This window comes from Mobula hypostoma, chromosome 14, assembly GCF_963921235.1.
Source record: "Mobula hypostoma chromosome 14, sMobHyp1.1, whole genome shotgun sequence".
NCBI lineage: Eukaryota > Metazoa > Chordata > Chondrichthyes > Myliobatiformes > Myliobatidae > Mobula > Mobula hypostoma.
Window position 1 is genome coordinate 13,247,498 of NC_086110.1, and position 20,186 is coordinate 13,267,683.

General features: G+C 41.5%; 1 protein-coding gene across 1 annotated transcript; it reads left to right on the forward strand.

The window, feature by feature from the left end:
* The first annotated feature begins 1,356 nt into the window (after window positions 1-1,356).
* Window positions 1,357-19,503, forward strand: LOC134356584 (natural cytotoxicity triggering receptor 3 ligand 1-like). The gene is made up of 6 exons (XM_063067546.1): window positions 1,357-1,462; window positions 3,115-3,189; window positions 3,364-3,669; window positions 5,643-5,939; window positions 12,757-12,827; window positions 19,456-19,503. Exons 2-6 carry the CDS (start codon window positions 3,135-3,137, stop codon window positions 19,501-19,503), a joined length of 777 nt encoding a protein of 258 aa, XP_062923616.1. The 5' UTR covers window positions 1,357-1,462; window positions 3,115-3,134.
* Window positions 19,504-20,186: the final 683 nt, after the last annotated feature.

Genomic DNA, 20,186 nt, shown 5'->3' on the forward strand with positions numbered 1-20,186 from the left:
GAATAGGCACGGAACATAGATTGTTCCACAAACCCAACAAAAAGGCAGGCATAGCTAGGACCCATACGGGTGCCCATAGCTACACCTTTAGTTTGGAGGAAATGGGAGGAGCAAAAGGAGAAATTATTAAGAGTAAGGACTAATTCTGCTAGACGGAGCAGAGTGGTGGTAGAGGGGAACTGATTAGGTCTGGAATCCAAAAAGAAGCGTAGAGCTTTGAGACCTTCCTGATGGGGGATGGAAGTATATAGGGACTGGACATCCATGGTGAAAATAAAGCGGTGGGGGCCAGGGAACTTAAAATCATCGAAAAGTTTAAGAGCGTGAGAAGTGTCACGAACATAGGTCGGAAGGGATTGAACAAGGGGTGATAAAACAGTGTCGAGGTATGCAGAAACGAGTTCGGTGGGGCAGGAGCAAGCTGAGACAATAGGTCGGCCAGGACAGGCAGGTTTGTGGATCTTGGGTAGGAGGTAGAAACGGGAAGTGCGGGGTGTGGGAACTATAAGGTTGGTAGCAGTGGATGGGAGATCCCCTGAGCGGATAAAGTCGTTGATAGTGTGGGAGACAATGGCCTGGTGCTCCTTAGTGGGGTCACGATCGAGGGGTAAATAAGAGGAGGTATCCGCGAGTTGTCGCTGTGCCTCGGCAAGGTAGAGGTCAGTACGCCAGACTACAACAGCACAGAAATTACAGATTACCTTTTTTTTTAACTCCAAAGTAATGTTTTTTCTTAGTTATTGGCACTTTGAAACAGATCAAACACCGGTTTTAGCAGTGATTACATTTCAATTAACAAGCATTTGAGGATTTAAATACAGTCTGGCCAATATCTGTAAGGTGTATTTTAAACTGATAACACATCTGTACTTTGTTTTACCCTAGAGTGTGATTCTCATTATTCCCTTCTATTAACCAATACGAGAATATTGCTCTCACCTCCAAAAATCAGGTTGGTATTTTTTCACATTTTTTTACTTCAATGCTTGGTCAATCTACTGTGCAATTCCTGCCCTGGTTTAACTAACCAAAGCACAACTCTTCGCAAATGTCCGAGTTATATTCTATCTGCAATTGCTTGCCCTACTTTCGCAGTTTATTGTCGCAGTTATCTTTCAGTCTAATATACCACCAATTTCGTTGCACTCCGAAATATATTACCGAAGTTAAAAGATATTTTCATCTGAATATTTTGGAGATGACAAACAATACTAGAACTGGAACCTACCTGTTCAGTACACCACTAGTTGCAAGCGGTCATTCTTGATATCAAATTTCCACTGTCACCGTCTGACTCCCTCTACAAAACCAACGTTGTGTTCTTGTGCTCAGGTGGCTGGTTCACCCTGGCTCCCGTGTCATCTAGTTTTCTATGGAGGCCTGCCAGACGGGACCTTGCAATTCCAGTTGCTGCACTCAGCAATTTTCTTCATCGCCTCTTCAAAACAACGCAATCAACTTTGTGAGTTGAGATTCCAAATTATATATCCATTTTACGGTCACTATTTCAACCTTTGTCTTTCCAAATTGTGATAGATTCTCTCTCTCCAATCCCCTGCAGTATCTTTTCACGCACCGATGTTGGGATCGCCAACTTCAACTCTCCTCTTGTCCTTGCAAATCTTCTTAAATAAATGCACATTTGTCACTCTCCAATGCTGCCGTAATACAGTCCTAGTTAATGACGATACTGATATCTTTGAAGTAGGCCTTACAATTTCTCCTCTAGCTTCTCACAATGTCAAAAGATACACTTGATTAGGTGCCGTCTGTTCATCACATGGACTGTATTTTTACACCGCGAGCACCCCGTTCCCCCCACGCTTCCGTTTTTTTCATGTGCATCTGTTAGAAAATAATCCCCCCCCCCCCCACCTTAATCCCTTACGATCCCTGATTTTTAACACAGTGATGGGAAATAATAATTTACAGCCGGGTAATTGCGATTTCTCGGTGGCTATTTCCCCATTTCCTCTTGCTTTATATTCAGAAGTTGTATCATGCTAGCTGTGTGCTCTCATGATTTCATTCAGGTGCACTATAATAGAGCTTAATCTCGGGAATTGCTTGAACCCGTTTCCTATGGATGAGGCAGATGTCCTTTCTTCGAAACATTGTTTCAATGTCCTCGTGAACCGCAATTCTCTAATCCTGTTTGCCTTGCCATTCTCTCCACCAGTATCACTTATGCATATTAGCGGCATTTAATAGAGGGCATCGCCTTGAAATAACAGAGCAAGAATAAATGAGGTTTTCGAAGCAGGTACATCACGCAGTGCTACAAGAGAGTGTTGATTTAATCACAAGAGTAAAGGGCATTCAAACATGCCCACTAAGAGGCAAAAAAGTGCGGTGTAGTCCACGTCCGATCATATAGAATTATGATCAATACAGACATTATTGGTTGGAAGGCATTTTCCAGTGCTGTACTTGAATTACTTAACGGTTATGATTAAACAACTTGCTCTAGCTTATATCGTTTATAAGCAGTGAATCGGGAAGGACTAGAATATAGAAAACGCCCCTTGCGAATTCGGAACGGTCGTAGGGCGACATGTGGAAGTGGTAAAGGACTGAATGAGAAGGAATCTGACAGGGGAGGATATTGGATCATTGGAGAAAATGAAGGAGGAGCAGCATCAAAGCGAGGTGAGGCGAAGAGAAGGGATAAAAAGGGACCCAGAATGGGAAATAGAAAACGATGAAAAGTGTACGAGAGAAATTACTGAAAGTTGGAGAAATCAATGCTCATGTCAGCAGGTTGGAGGCTGTAGAGAAGGAATATAAATCCACCTATCAAGTGCCATCTCTTTACCTCCCCCTCCCCCCACTAATCACCTGCCAGTTTATGCGCCTTTCCCTCCCCTATTTCCTTTTTGTGACTTCATCCCCCTTTCTTTCCTGTCATGAAGAAGGATCTTACTCCGAAACATCGACTGTTTGTTTTTCACTATTGATGCTGCCTGACCCACTGAGCTCCGGTAGCACATTTTGGGCTTTCCTCGGGATTTCTGCAGAATTTCTTGTATCCAAGGCATCGACATAGCCTTGACCATGTGACTTCATAAATAATGATCACTTGCTTATAATATCCTATGAATTCCTAACTTTCAGGTAAACCACTCTCATTGGCAATGTCGTTGGATGCAAACGTTTGGTGTTTGGCTCTTCTCGCCGCGTTTTGGCCAGGTACGCTTAATGTTTTGTGCCCAATCTACGAATCAAATATGCTATAACATTATACATTTGATACCCCCAGCAAATTTAGCTGTTGCAAATATCCATTTTTCTGCCTATTTTGTCTGTTGATTCTTTGTACAGTGTGTGCAACTGTCTTCATCATTTTCACTTATGCTTTCTCAGCCGCAAAAGTGACTTCGGCCAAAGTGGAACAATTCCCTCCAATCTTAAACGTCCCAATCGGTGGAAATGAATCCATGTTCTGCAAATTTCCAATATTACAAGATACTGCTGAAGTTTCGTGGTGGAAGTCGGGTCAGAAGGCACTTATAGAACCAGACAGCAGAAATCAGTTCAATGTGAAGAAAGGCAGGGGGACATTTACCCTCCTGAATGTGAGATATGCGGACGCCGGCTTGTATTACTGTCAAGTGAAAAGTCAACAACAAATATTCGGAAATGGAAATGGCTCTCAGCTTATTGTGTTAAGTAAGTGTCTTTATTCCTGGAAGTAGAAAATTTTCATCGCTTTGCATTTTAGCAAAAGCAAGATTGCGGAAATGTTGTGAAATGGTATTAAGATTAATGCTGGTTTAGGATTTGTGCAACTAGTATGCTTTATACCTTTCAAAAAAGAAAAAAAATATCATTTTGGCCTTTTTTTCGGATTGTTCTGTTTATTACTTCGATGTGCTTCTGGAGATTGGTTTTTGCTCCACTTATTATTTGGACCGTTACTATTTCCAACCATATCTTTGTTATGCCTATATTCCTACACAACGCCCCACCCTGTGCCGCCTTGACCTATTGCTCAACGAGCCCTAACAACTTTAAACAATCAAAAGCTTTAAACAGCGGATGAACTGAACCACTGAATTTTTAGACGACGAGTTTGATTCGGGTTAGCTCATTCGATATAGGGAGCTGTGGACAAGTTGCGTTGAAAGCAAATCACAAGCCAACGAAGTCAAAGCGAAGCATTGTCGAGGTTAAACGACATTCGCCCATTCTTCATCCCGCTTTTATACATATCGACGTATTTCGCCGATTTCGTTCCAGTAATTGCTTAAACGCATAGCTACAAATATTTATAAGTAATTAATAAACATCGTTCAGTCTGCCAAACACTCGAAGAACTTTTGCGGAACGGTGAACATCGAAACACCGTAATCAACGGTTCGGTAAATTCACTGAGGAACATATTCACCTTCCATCTGAAGCCCAAAAGCAAACAAAGCCACTTCATTAATATAACCATGTAACCATATAACAATTACAGCAAGGAAACAGGCCATCTCGGCCCTTCTAGTCCGTGCCGAACTCTTACTCTCACCTAGTCCCATCAACCTGCACGCAGCCCATATCCTCCATTCCTTTCCTGTCCATATAGCTGTCCAATTTAACTTTAAACAACACCGAAACTGCCTCAAAAACTTCTGGTGGAAGCTCGTTCCACACGGCTACCACTCTCTAAGTAAAGTAGTTACCCCTCATGTTACCCCTAAACTTTTGCCCTTTAACTCTGAACTCATGTCCTCTTGTTCGAATCTCCCCCACTCTCAATGGAAAAAGCCTATCCACGTCAACTCTATCTATCTCCCTCATAATTTTAAATACCTCTATCAAGTCCCCCACCCCCCGCCTCAACCTTCTACGTTCCAAAGAATAAAGATCCAACTTGTTCAACCTTTCTCTGTAACTTAGGTGAAAATTCTAATAATTTTGCTCTGTACTCTCTCTATTCTGTTGACAACTTTCCTATAATTCGGTAATCAAAACTGTACACAACACTCCAAATTTGGCCTCACCAATGCCTTGAATAATTTCAACATTACATCCCAACTCCTATACTCAATGCTCTGATTAATAAAGGCCAGCATACCAAAAGCTTTCTTCACCACCCTATCCACATGTGATTCCACCTTCAGCGAGCTATACACTATTCCTAGAATCCTCTGTTCTATTGCATTCTTCAATGCCCTACCATTTACCATGCATGTCCTATTTTGATTAATCCTGCCAAAATGTAACAATAACGGGACGTATGTGTAAAACCTCTACAGTGAGAAACAAAGCTTGCTCCGTCTGCTGCTCCACAATGCCGATCCCATTGAAACCAGCATAGTTATGCAGATTCACTGACTCTCATTTTGCGTTAATACAAAATTGAGCAATGAAGAGGCAGAAGTTGGAACAAATATTGTCTGTTTGAAGAAGAAATGAAGTCAATCCCAGCACGCGCTAAGTCTGCCGCGTTCATTCCAAACAGCTGTGCGTTCCCCACCTGACACCAGCACATCTATGTTGTCATGTTTATTTGCCTACTGAAACAATTAATAACTGACAAATTCATGCGATTTCAAACCACCGCAATGATAGCATTGAGAGTGGTAGCTTAAAACAGAGAATACGTTCGATCAAATAATAGCTAAATATTCTACGTCGGTGTTATTATTTTGTAGCTCCGCCGACTCCTCTGAAAATCATTCGTGTTGAAGAAGGATCACCTAAATCCCGGAAACTCATGTGTAAAACTGCAGCATTTTATCCTAAGAAATTAGACGTCTTTTGGCGAAAGAATAATATGGAAATTCTCACCAAAATAGAAACGTCAATACATGAGATTTCAGAAGGATTTTATGAGGCTTCCAGTACTTTGGAAGATGCGCAGCCTGCTCAGGGAAAAATGGTTTACACCTGTCTGGTAACTCACGAAACGCTCCAAGTTCCTGCCAGTTTCAGCTATATTATCGAAGAAGGTAAGACCAGAAGCATTTAAAGCAAACTTCGACCTGTATGAGAATATGCCTGGAGAGCTGTAAAAACACGAGAAAGAAAATGTGAAATCTCACTTTTTTTCAAAGGGGTAAAGTTAACGTGTGTACCATTTTTACATTATTTACAGCCTAACGCATGCAAGGAAATGTGTGTGTCAACGACAAAGGTAGAACAAGGAAAGAGATCATGATGAGGGATTTTGAGCAGCTAGGGACTAACCTGAAAAGCATAATCGAAAAAAGAGGTAATGTCTAGATTACTGCCTGAGCTACGTGCAAATTGGCACAGGGTTAATAAGGTTAGACAGTTAAATGCGTAGCTCAGAAATTGGAGTGGGAGATGTGGGGTTGAATTCATGGGAATCTGGCACCAGTATTGAGGGAGCTGCTTCATTCGGACGGGCTCCACCTGAACCGTGATGGGACCTGCATCCTGGTGAATCACTTAACTAGGGTTGTGGATAGGGTTTTTAAAGTATGTAGCATGGGGGTTGGTTCATTAGATTGGAGAAGTATGGATAAAATAAAAGTGAAAAGTGTGGATAACGATAAAGTAAAAGCAAAAGATAAAAAAGAGAAAAGTGAGGGTAGAATGCAGAAAAGTAAAGCACATAAAAGACAAAGATCACTAGATTTTAAAGGCACAATGCCTGTAAGGGCATTTTATCTGAATGCTCGTGCTATCCGGAACAAGGAGAGTGAACTTGTGGCACAAATCAGTATAAGAGCGTATGATTTAGTGGCCTATACAGAACCGTGGTTGCAGAATGGATATAACTGGGAATTAAATACCCAAGGATATCCGGTGATACGGGAGGATAGGCAGGAAGGTAAGGGAGGTGGGGAAGCGCCCTAAATTAAAGATGAGAGCAGGGCGATAGAGAGAGACAATATAAGATCTCAGGAGCAGAATGTTGAATCCGCCTGGGTAGAGATTAGGAATAGTAAAGTGAAAACAAACGTTGGTGGGAATTGTCTATAGGCCACCGAATAACACAATTACAGTGGCACGGGCAATAATCCGAGAAATATCAGAGACATGTAAGAATGGAATAGTAGGTATCGTGGACTTTAACTTGCACATGGATTAGGTGAATCAAGTTGGTCGAGGCAGTCTTGAGGAGGACTTGTGAGAATCGAAACATGCTAGCTTTCTTCAACAGCATGTTGCTGAACCTACAAGGGAACATGCTATCTTGCATCTAGCGCTGCGAAATGAGACAACTAAAATTACCAATCTTGTCGTTGGGGATCCTCTTGGAAAGAGTGATCACAGCATGACTTTCTTATACACATGTAGGGCGCAATAATTCGATCTAACACCAGTATATTATACCTACGAGGGCGACAACAAAAATGATGAGAGAAGAGATGTATAATGTCAATTGGGAATACAGGCTATATGGTGGGACGTTTGAAGAACAGTGGAATACTTTCCAAGAGATTCTTCACGATGCTCAATAGCAGTATATTCCAGTTAAAAGCAAGGACAGTAAGTGCGGGGAGAGCCAGCCTTGGATAATGAGGAAATTAAACGATAGACAATAGACCATAAGTGCAGGATTAGGCCATTCGACCCTTCGAGCCAGGACCGCCATTCACTGTGATCATGGCTGATCATCCACAATCAGTATCCAATACTTGTCTTATCCCCATAACACTTTGATTCCGCTATCTTTAAGAGCTCTATCCATCTCTTTCTTGAAAGCATCCAGAGACTTGGCCTCAACAGCCTTCTGGGGCAGAGCATTCCATACATCCACCACTCTCTGGATGAAAACGTTTTCCCTGAACTCCGTTCTAAATGGCCTACCCCTTATTCTTAAACTGTGGCCTCTAGTTCTGGACTCATCCATCAGCGGGAACATGCTTCCTGCCTCCAGCGTGTCCAATCCCTTAATAATCTTATATGTTTCAATAAGGTTCCCTCCCAGCCTTCTAAATTCCAGAGTATACAAGTCCAGTCGCTCTAATCTTTCGACATATGACAGTCCCGCCAACCCGGGAATTAACTTTGTAAACCTACGCTGCACTCTCTCAATAGCAAGAATGTCCTTCCTCAAATTTGGAGACATAAACTGCACACAGTACTCCAGGTGTGGTCTCACCAGGGCCCTGTACAGCTGCAGAGGGATCTTTGCTCCTATACTCAATTTCCCTTGTTATGAAGGCCAGCATGCCATTAGCTTTCTTCACAGCCTGCTGTACTTGCATGCTTGCTTTCAATGACTGATGTACAAGAACACCTAGATCTCGCTGTACTTCCCCTTTTCCTAACTTGACTCCATTTAGATAATAATCTGCCTTCCTGTTCTTACAACGAATGTGGACAACCTCATATTTATCCACATTAAACTGCATCTGCCCACTCACCCAGCCTGTCCAAGTCACCCTGCATTCTCATAACATCCTCCTCACATTTCACACTGCCAGCCAGCTTTATGTCATCGGCAAATTTTCTTATGTTACTTTTAATTCCCTCATCTGAATCATTAATATATATTGTAAACAGCTGCGGTCCCAGCACTGAACCCTGCGGTACCCCACTGGTCACCGCCTGCTATTCTGAAAGGGACACATTAATCGCTACTCTTTGTTTTCTGTCAGCCAGCTAATTTTCAATCCATGTCAGTACTCTGCCCCCAATACCATGTGTCCTAATTTTGCCCACTAATCTCCTATGTGGGACTTTATCAAAGGCTTTCTAACAGTCCAGGTACATTACATACACTGGCTCTCCCATGTCGATTTTCATAGTTACATGAAGGCATCAAAGAAGGCATCAAACTAAATGCTAGTGCGTAGAAAGTGACCACGAGTAGTGGGAAACTGGAAGACTGGGAAAACTTTAAAAAGCAACAAAGAACCACTTAGCAAGAAATGAAGAAAGGGAGGATAGATGATGAAAGTAAACCAGTATAAAATATTAAAACGGACAGTCAAAGTTTGAATAATTATATAAAGCGGTGTCCAAAGTGAACGTAGGTCCCTTGGAGGACGAGAAGGGGAATTGATATTGGATAATGAGCAATTGGCCGAGGCTTTGAATGACTATTTTGTGTCGGGTTTCACCGTGGAGGACACGCCTAACGTGCCGAAGAGAGATGCTATGGATGCAATGGGAGGTGAGAACCTCGATACAATAGCTATTACTTAAGAGGTAGTGCTGAGTAATCTTGTGGGTCAAAAGATGCACAAATCTCAAGGTACTGAAAGAAATAGCAGAGATTTTAGTTGTGCTATGGTGAGAATTTACCAAAATTCACTTGACTCTGGTCAGGTCCCGGCGGATTGGAAGAAGGCGAATGACATTCGCCACTGTTCAATAAAAGATGTAGAGAAAAATCAAGTAACTATAGGCCAGTTAATTAACACCTGTAGTTGGGAAAATGCATGAAGCTGTATTTAAATAAGAAATTGCGAAGCAGCTCTGAAGAAATGGATCCATCAGACAGACTCAGCATGGGTGAAGCAAAGGCAGGTCCTGTTTGACTGGAGCTTTTTGACGATATAACAACTGCAGTAAATAGAAGGGAGCAGATGGACGTTATAAACTTGGATTTATAGAAGACGTTCGGTAAGGTGCCAGATAAAAGACGAATTCATGAGATAAGAATGTATGGAGTTGGGGGTGATGCATTAGCATGGATAGAGACTCGGCCAGCAAGTAAAAAGCAGATAGTTGGGATACACGGGTGTTCCTCTGGTTAGCCAGCAGTGGTGAGCGGTGTGTCAGAGAGGGCGCAATTATTCACGATATACGTGAATGATCTGGGAGAGGGGGCCGAGCGCACTGCATCTACGTTTTGCTGATGACACTAAATTGATTAAACAAACAAATTGTGCTGAGGATATGGACAGTCTACAGAGAGATATAGATATGTTTAGTGAGTGGGCAAGAGTCTGGCCGGTAGAGTACAATGTTGGTAAATGCGAGGTCATCTACTTTGGAAGGAAAATGGAAGATCAGATTATTATTTAAATTGTGCAAGGTTGCAGCGTACTTCTGTGCTGGGAGTGTTTGTGCATGGATCGCAAAATGTTGGTGAGCAGTTGCAGCAGGCTATCAAGAAGGCAAATGGAATGCTGGCCTTCACTGCTGGAAGGATTGAAATTGAGAACAAGGAGGTTATGCTGCTGTCTAAGTTGCATGCCATCTTGGTCAATGTCTCCCATAAATTACATATCACTATTTAACTATTTATGGTTCTATTACTATTTATTATTTATGGAGCAACTGTAACGAAAACCAATTGCCCCCGGGATTAATAAAGTATGACTATGACTAACTGTACAGGGTACTGGTGAGGCCACATCTAGAGTACTGCGTACAGTTCTGGTGTCCTTACTTGATGAATTATATACTGGAGGCAGTGCAGAGGATGTTCACCAGATTGATTCTGGAGATGAGAGGGTTAAGCTATGAGGAGAGATTCAGTCGCCTGGGAAATTTGTTTCCACTGATAGGTGAGACTAGAACTAGGAACATCGCCTCAGATTCGGGAGAGTAACCCTAGAATGGAGATTAGGTGGAACTTATTTTCTCAAAGAGTGATTAATCTGTGGAAATCTCTGACCAATGAAGCAGTGGAGTCTACCTCACTAAATATACTAAAGACAAGGTTGGATATATTTTTGAAGAGCAGGGCAATTCAGCATTATGGGAAAGGCAGGTGGATGGAGATGAGTCCCTCATCAGATCGGCCATGATCTTATAGGCTCGATGGGCCAGATGGCCTACTGCTGTTCCTATTTGTTATGTTCTTACGAAATTCCTGCATTCATTCATAGCCTATTACATAAGAAGCACTCCGATATATATTTAAAAATATTAAATCAGAAAAAACACAAATACCAAAAGAGGTATTTCGACAGATGTCGAGGTACATGGTCGATGAAGTAGATTTTATCATTACTATTTTCCATGAGGAAATGTGAAAAAGGTAAGGTCTTGCGTGGAGTTCAACAAATCATCGGGAATATGATTTTCTGGTTGCAGAGTGGTGTTCTGCAGGGGCTGGTATTGGAACTATTTCTTTTTCCACGATGTATCAATAATTTTAATGACGGAATTGATCGCTTTGTGGCAATAGTTTCAAAAGAAGGTGGGGTAATATAAAGTATATACTCCAGCAGAATTACTGTAATAACGACCTGTGATAATGGCATGTATATGCACTCTGGAGTACAATGCAATTCTATTTCTTTTCCTATTAGTCCAACCCAGCTTTAGTTTCCTGAAGATTGAAATTTCTTTGAGACTGCCAGAAATTTCACAAATAAATGTTGTGACCGGAAGATCTCTTTATAATGGCCATCACTTATATTTTTATGTAATATTACTGACACCGAAAGCAAATGACATGGATGTCATATTATATCGAATACAGTTCAGTTCCATTACTTTCTCTATCCAATTGACCGTTGCATACGTTTGTGGAAAGTCAACTATTTTCCGTCGTGCACTTTTTCGCTAATCTTTAGTCATTTGTTGGATAAAAATCAAGATTTACAAATGGAAGATCCTGAAAAATTGAGTATTTGATAACCCTGGGTAAAATAATTTGAAAAATATGTTTTACTTTGATAAATTGTGTGTAAACGACATACAGTATGTTTGCATTAACTAAAATCTCAAGCGAGAAATAGAATATGTAATTAGAAGATCAGGAATGATGTGAACATTACCTTTTGCACGGTATATCAGCATGACAAAAGACAATTTTATGTAAGGTTGTTCAAAAGGTTCTGTGAATTGAGAATACGATACGTAGATAGGATTCTCGCTGAGAATATTAAGAGGCAGTTTCCTTCGGCCAGATGTAGATTCCTTGTCGTGATAAAAGTCGGTCCTGAGAGATTTCTTCACTCTGTTGGAAGATCTTTGTAAGTTCAGAATCGACGCAGCTGAACAGTGTAGGAGAAGATTAAGCAAAATTTTGGAAGTTGGTCACGTTTGCAAATAGTCAAATCATATTTATGTTTCAAATGTTTATAATTGATATTTAACTACATCCATTGTTCCATATTCTGCTCTTTTTTTTTAACTATTTGCGCAGTCCTACGTCTTTTGCTACCTCTGCATTTAAAACTGGAATTCTGTCGGCAAGTGTCTTTGTTGCATTACTTAATCAAAACCTGCCCGTTTGTCCACCCCCCCCCCCCCCAGGTTTTAACCAGGTATCTTGTCGCTTCTCATATATGGTTCGGATTATGCTTTTTAATATTCTATTAATGCATCTTGTAATGTTTTGTGAAAGTAAAAAGTAATTTTCTCTTGTTTGCCAGTAGGATCTACTGAGACAGTTTTCGAGTGACAGTTTGGAAAGAAACGATGTCATTTCGAATCTGCCATCAAACTATCTACAAAGGCATCGTAAAAAGATAAACTCTCTTAATTCAAATAAAAAAATACTTACTGTAAAGAACTAAAACACAAACAAGAGAATATCTGTAGATTCTGGAACTGCAATCAACACACACAAAATGTTGCAGGAACTCAGCAGGCCAGGCAGCACCAGTCCTGCCAAGAGTCTCGCCCGAAACGTCGACTACTTTTCTCCACAGGTGGTGCCTGGCCTGCTGAGCTATTCTGGCATTTCGTGTGTGTTGCCCTGGAAAGAACCACGATGCAAGATTATCTGTTCGCTCCATAAGTCCTATCATGACATTAAAACTCGTGTCATACTGCGTCTCTTGCCTGAATTACCAATTAAACTACTCTAATTTCTTGTCTCACGGTCTCTGTAAATTTATATAAGTTTCACAGCTTCTTCTTTTTTTTTACATGGTCCAGAAGACAGGAATAAACCTTTGATTCTTGGATGTGCATTGGGCGGAGTGGCAATTGTAATTCTGATTATAATTTTGGTAACAAGCGGAGTTAAGAGAAAACGGTGGTAAGAACATGAATGATTTGACAAGTATTTCAATTTATTACCTCTACAGAATGAAAAGAGAGATGATAATGAAAGAGTCAAGATTTCCAAGACATTACCCAGTTCATATTGGTCAATACTAATTATAAATAACAATATAATTTTACATTCCCGTTCAAGTTATCCGATCATCCCTTGCACCTACGATTTTCAGTCACTTGGGGTTTTCAGGCCGTGACTTCCAGCGGCGAATTTACACAAGTAATAATAATCTTTCTGCTGTAGGTTCGTTGTTTTGAGATATAACATGGCTGATACTATGATGCCACCACTCTGGCCTTTCAATCAAAATCTATATCCACCACATTCATTAAGGGTCATGCACAACACATTTCATGGCCACAATGTGCGCTGATACTATTTTGAATATCTGTCAAGAGTTGCAACTTTCGTCAAGAAATATGATTGCAATCCAATACGCAACTTTAAATTTTCTACCATTACCGCTATTATTTAAGTTGTTGTATAATTTTAAACCCATTAGCTATTAAAACAATTTCTGAGGAAGCAAGTCAGAGCGGAGAACTTGTAGGTGAAACAGCTTTTATTTTTGCTTCTGAGAACGATATATTAGCAACATAGAAAACCTACAGCACAGTACAGACCCTTCGACTCACAAGGCTGTGCCGAGCATATCCTTACCATAGAAATTACCTGGGGTTACCCATAACCTACTTTTCGGATCTCCATGTATCTGTCCAGGAGTCTCTTAAAAGACCCTATCGTTTCTGCCTCCCCGCCGCCGCCGGCAGCCCATTCCACGCACTCACCACTCTCTGAGTGAAAAAAAAAACTACCTATGACATCTCCTCTGTACCTACTTCCATGCACCTTAAAACTGGCCCTCTCGTGGAAGACATTTCAGCCTTGGGAAAAAGCCTCTGACTACCCACACGATCAATGCCTCTCATCATCGTATACACCTATATCAGGTCACCTCACATCCTCCGTCACTCCAAAGAAAAAACGCCGAGTTCACTCAATCTGTTCCCATAAGGCATGCTCCCCAATTCAGGCAACATCTTTGTAAATCTCCTCTGCAACCTTTCTAAGGTTTTCACATCATTCCCACAGTGACGTGACCAGAACCCAGCATCGTACTCCAGGTGTGGTCTGACCTGTGTTCAATATAGCCGCAACATTACCTCTTGGCTCCTAAACTGAACTGCACGATTGATGAAGGCCAATGCGCCGTATGCTTTCTTAATCAAAGTGTCAACCTGCACAGCAGCTTTCAGTGTCCTACGTATAGACTCGGACCCAAATATTCTTCTGATCCTCCACACAGCCAAGAGTCTTAGCATTAATACTATATTCTGTCATCACACTTGACCTACCAAAATGAAATACCTCACAGTTATCTGGGTTGAACTCCATCTGCCACTTCTCAGCCCAGTTTTGCATCCTATCAATGTCTTGCTGTAACCTCTGGTAGCCCTCCACAATATGCACAACACCTCCAACCTTTGTGGCATCAGCAGACTTACTAACTCACCCTCCACTTCTTCATCCAGGTCATTTATAAAAATCAGTAAGTATAGGGATCCCAGAACAGATCCCTGAGGCAGGCCACTGGTCACCGACCTCTACGCAGAATATAACCCGTCCTCAACCACTCTTTGTCTTCTGTGAGCAAGCCAATTCTTGATCCACAAAGCAAAGTACCCTTGGATCCCATGCCTCCTTACTGTCTCAAGATGCCTTGCATGGAGTACCTTGTCAAATCCCGTCCCCATTGATGATGCAAATATCATCGCCAGAGGCTCATCAGTCTCCTCCCTCGCCTCCCGCAGTAGCCTGGTGCACATCTCGTCTGGTCCCGGTGACTTATCCAATTTGATGTTTTCCCAAAGGTCCAGCACACCCGCTTTCTTAACATCTCCATGCTCATGCTTTTCAGTCCGCTGTAAGTCATCTTTACAATCACCAAGATCCTTTTCTGCAGTGAATATTGAAGCAAAGCAGTCATTAAGTACCTCTGCTATCTGCTTTGTCTCCATATACACTTTAGCACTGTCACACTTGATTGGTCCTATTCTCCAACGTCTTATCCTTTTGCTCTTCACATACTTTTTGGTAGAGGAAGATTATGATCAATTACAACCTAGGCATGGATATGTCTGTGAGTGCATGAGAACCGATGACAATCTGAGCTGTACAACGCTGCTTCAATGGTCCGTAGTTCCCGAGGAGTACAAAGGTGACAGTTGTCCCTGCGTAAGCTGTTGGGGAAAGGAGGAAAAAGCAAATAACTGCTGAAGGAAAAAAAATGGTGACGAGAAAGCTAAATAGCATGGGAACCAGGGTTAGCCAGGCGACTGAACACGACAGCACCGAATTAGTTTAGTATAATATCAGAAGGTGATAGTGGAGATTTCCTATTCAAAAATGAAGGCCTGCAATTGCTGATGTACTGAATAGGGCAGTTCAGGTTTCAGTACTGTTTGTCATTTAGTTCCGAACCACCTAAGAGGATAACATTGTTAACATCTTTAATACCTTCGGGGAGGCAACGAAATTCCTGATGCAATAGAATGCAAAAGCTAACCAAGACAATAAACTGGGAAATGCTCCTTCAATTTCAGATATGATTTAACTTGGACAATGGCGAAGTGTTGCATTTTAGTTGGTTAAAATAAATCTGGAATTACACAGTAACTTGCCCTGGGGTTTGAAGTAGAACGCAGGGACTGAGGGCAAGTGGCGACGAAGGTGGACAGAATGGTACAGAAGGTGTTTGTCACAATTGACACAACAGTGGGGACAATGTGTGCAGGGTCTGGACTGTCCTGTTATACTATACACGTCGTTAGTGAAACACGAAGAGTATTCTGTGCGTTACTGATCGCCCAGCTATAGAAAACTCATGACAGTCCTTAACACAGTGCAGAAAGGACTTAGGAGTTTGTTATAAGGACAGCAAGCTTTTAGCTGTAGCGAGAGACTGGGGCTATTCTTTCATGAGTACAAGAGGTTGAGAGATGACCTTATATAGGAATATAAAGTGACGAGGGGGGTAGGCAGACCTAGGTTACAGTTTTTTACCCAGGATAGATTAATAGAAATCAGAATACAGCAATTCAAAGTGTGATAGAAAATATTTAAAATGGCTCTAGGGAAGGTTTTCAACAAATAGGAGCTTGGTAAAAGTAAAATGTACCAGATGGGTTCGGTAGCAATGTGTGCAATACAGTTAGATTGGTATGTTAAGTAATGTTGAGACCAAAAGGATTTCAAGAGACAAAAATGGTCCTCTGGGAGACCAGAATGATAATCTACGCATGGAGCCAAAAGAGAATGGGGAGATCTTAAATGTATTTTTTGATCTGTATTTACTCGGGAGATGGACACAGGGTCTGTAGAAGTGACGCAAAACAACATTGAGGCCATGGTCTTGTATTTCCTCATTCGAATCTAAGAAAATTCCGTCTAGGACGAAAGGGAAACCAGCATGACTTATTACTGTATGCTCCTTCTTCCCTTCTCTTATCTCCAGCTATCTAAGGTACTCTCCGTCCGATCCAACACGTTACCTTTAGTCCCCAGTATAGTTACTTTCCGCATATGTCAAACATTTTCTCCAAATGCTCGTTAAAGAGTATTCACATCAGTAACAGAAGAAATTTTCCAGAGTTGCAGGCAATCCAGAACAACACACACAAAATTGTAAAGAAACTTAGCCGGGAATGAAGCATGTATGGAAGAGAATAAACAGTCGATGTTTCGAGCCAAGACCCTTCATTAGCATTGGAAAGGAAGAGGGAAAATGCCAGAATATAAAGATGGGGGAGTGGAAGTAGGTCCAACTAGAAGTTCATGGTTAAACCCAGGTGAGTGGGGGAGAGGCGATGAACTAAGAATCTGGGAAATGACAGAAGGAAAAGGAAAATACTGTAGAATAAGGAGTTTGATAGGATATTAAATTAGACCTTGGGAGAAAGGGAAGGAGGAAGGGCACCATAGAAAGGATATAGGTAGGTGAGGAGAAGAAGTAGGAGGCCAGAGTGTGGAACAGAAGAAGAGGGAAGGGAGAGAGAAAAATTAATGAAAGAAGAAATCCGTGTTCATGCCTCAGGCTGGAGGCTACCTGGACTGAAAATGAGGCGTTTATCCTCCACCCTAGGAGTAGCCTCATGGTGGCAGAGAAGCCGAGAACCAAAATGTCGAGACAAGAATGGGGATAGGAAGAACAATGACTGGCCACCGGAATTTCCACTTTTTGTGGATGCAGTGGAGATGCTTGAAAAAGTGATCCGCTAATTTATGTTATGTCGCACCAACGTAAAGTTGGTCACGTCGGAAGTACCGGACAGAATAGACAAGCATAATAGATTCGGAGATGAATGTGTTGCCTCACCAGGACTGACTATTTAGGGCCCTGAACGGCGCTGAAAAATTATATATCTCAAGTATAATTTTCATGTTGTCTTGGCCTGACAGGAGCATTTTCCTTCTATTTGGATTTACATTTTTGATTCGAAACCAAATGCTGTCTTCACCCAGGGATCTGCTCACGTCAGTACAAGTTTAAGAACACTTCATAGTCATTTACAGAGGAAAGTCAGTCTAGAATCTATCTCAGTGTTGTAATTCATCACAAAAATAACAAAAAGCTTTTTTTCATAGCGAGTCCACTTCTGTTTTAAGGGTATGTTCAGATACATAGAAAAAAACATTGACAAATGTATTCTATATACCTTAACGAGGTGGTTTTAGAAATCTTGGACGCATTGGTAATCACTTTCCAATGTTCTATAGATTCAGGATCAGTTCCTGTGGATTGGAGGGTGGCTAATATTGTGCCACTTTTCAAGAAAAGAGGGAGAGAGAAAACGGGGAATTATAGACCGGTTAGTTTGACGTCAGGAGTGGGAAAGATACTGGAGTCAATTATAAAAGATGAAATTACTACACATTTTGATAGCAGTAACAGGATAGGTCCGAGTCAGCATGCATTTACGAAGGGGAAATCGTGCTTGTCTAATCTTCTGGAATTTTTTGAGGATGTAGCTATGAAAATGGACAAGGCAGAGCCAGTGGATGTATTGTACCTGGACTTTCAGAAAGCCTTTGATAAAGATCCACATAGGAGATTAGTGGGCAAAATTAAGGCACATTATATTGGGGGCAGAGTACTGACATGGATTGAAAATTGGCTGGCTGACAGGAAACAAAGAGTAGCGATTAACCGGTCGCTTTCGGAATGGCAGGCGGTGAGCAGTGGGGTACCACACCGTTTAGAGCTGGGACCGCAGCTGTTTACAATATATATTAATGATTTAGGAAAGGGTATTAAAAGTAAAATTAGCAAATTTGCGGATGACACAAAGCTGGGTGGCAGCTTTGAAATGTGAGGAGGATGTTATGATAATGCAGGGTGACTTGGACAGGCTGGGTGAGTGGGCAGATGCATGGCAGGTGCAGTTTAATGTGGATAGATGTGAGGTTATCCACTTTGGTGGTAAGAACAGGAAGGCAGATAATTATCTAAATGGAATCAAGTTAGGAAAAGGGGAAGTACAACCAGATAGAGGTGTACTTGCACATCAGTCAGTGAAAGCAAGCATGCAGGTACAGCAGGCAGTGAAGAAAGCTAATGGCATGCTGGCCTTCATAACAAGGAGAATTGAATATAGGAGCAAAGAGGTCCTTCTGCAGCTGTACAGAGCCCTAGTGAGACCACACCCTGAGTATTGTGTGCAGTTTTGGTTTCCAAATTTGAGGAAGGACATTCTTGCTATTGAGGAGTGAAACTTAGATTCACAAGGTTAATACCCGGGATGGCGGGACTGTCATATGTTGAAATATTGGAGCGACTGGGCTTGTATACACTGAAATTTAGAAGGATGAGGGGAGATCTGATTGAAACATATAGTATTATTAAGGGATTGGACACGTTGGAAACGCTGAAGGTAGGAAACATGTTCCCGCTGATGGGTGAGTCCATAACCAGAGGCAACAGTCTAAGAATAAGGGGTAGGCCATTTAGAATGGAGTTGAGGAAAAACTTTTTCACCCAGAGAGTGCTGGATATGTGGAATGCTCTGCCCCAGAAGGCAATGGAGGCCAAGTCTCTAGATGCTTTCAAGAAAGAGATGGATAGAGCTCTTAAAGATAACGGAATCAAAGGTTATTGGGATAATTGAGGAACTGGATACTGATTGTGGATGATCAGGCATGATTACAGTGAATGGCGGTACTGGCTCGAAGGGCCGAATGGCCTACTCGTGCACCTATTGTCTGTTAAAATTCCGACTAGATTCCATTATTTTCTGATTCAAATTAAAATAATTCTCAACCCTTCTCTATGTATTCGCTAATGACAAGCTAGGCAAGGTTCTCGGCCCGAAAATTCAACTGTCCTTTCCTCTCCATTGATGCCATCTCACGCTTTGACCGCTGTGTAAACAAAATGTTACTCTTGACATTGATATTGCTTTGAGTTTTTCTGTACTACTGTGTATAACTGATTCCGCAATCGATATAGCCAAAAATTAATATGTTAGAATTGTACTTTTATTTTGACTTTCTGATGACCCTTTACTTTTTTGTCTTTGCAGAATGCTCAAGCTTTAGAATCGAAACACGGACGTTGCAGAACAACATGAGAAACTTTTATTTCGGAGGAAGAGGATTCGAAGTCACTTATTTTAGCATTGAGCCATTGTCTGTAACCTAGATGTCGAGCTCAAAAATAAACAAGTCTGCAAATCGATTTTTTGTGCTACATGCAAACTTTACCCACAAAGGCTTTCCATGACATCATTAGGCTCGTTCATGCAGTTCTATTTTCTGCTATTTGTAACTTCCTGTCGACCTGGGTGAAAACTTTGTTGCAGGTCTTTAGCTAAAAGAAGAAATTGAATCGTAGTGTACAGACGGAAGGGGCCTGCCTCGAACATTCGGAACGAAATATTTATGTACCTGTTACTTTCCTTCCTCTGTCACGGTACACTTCCTCTGGCAACTTGTTGTATACATCCAAACTCATCTGTGTAAAAACCCTGCCATGCAGAGTTCTTTAAATATTTCTTCTCTCGATTCAGAACGATGTCCTCTGGCTATAGTTCCCAGGCTTGGGAAATTGACTGCGAGTATCCACTATATTAATGTCTGTAGCAATGTTTATCCAAATCTCATGTTATCCTCCAGCCCGCTGTTCTCCATAGTGAACAACCCATTTCTATACAATTCATGCATGCCACCATAGTCTCCCCTTCACGGCAATATCCCGGTGCATCTATACTGCAATCTTTCTAACTCTACCATGTGTATTCTATCTTGTGGTGAC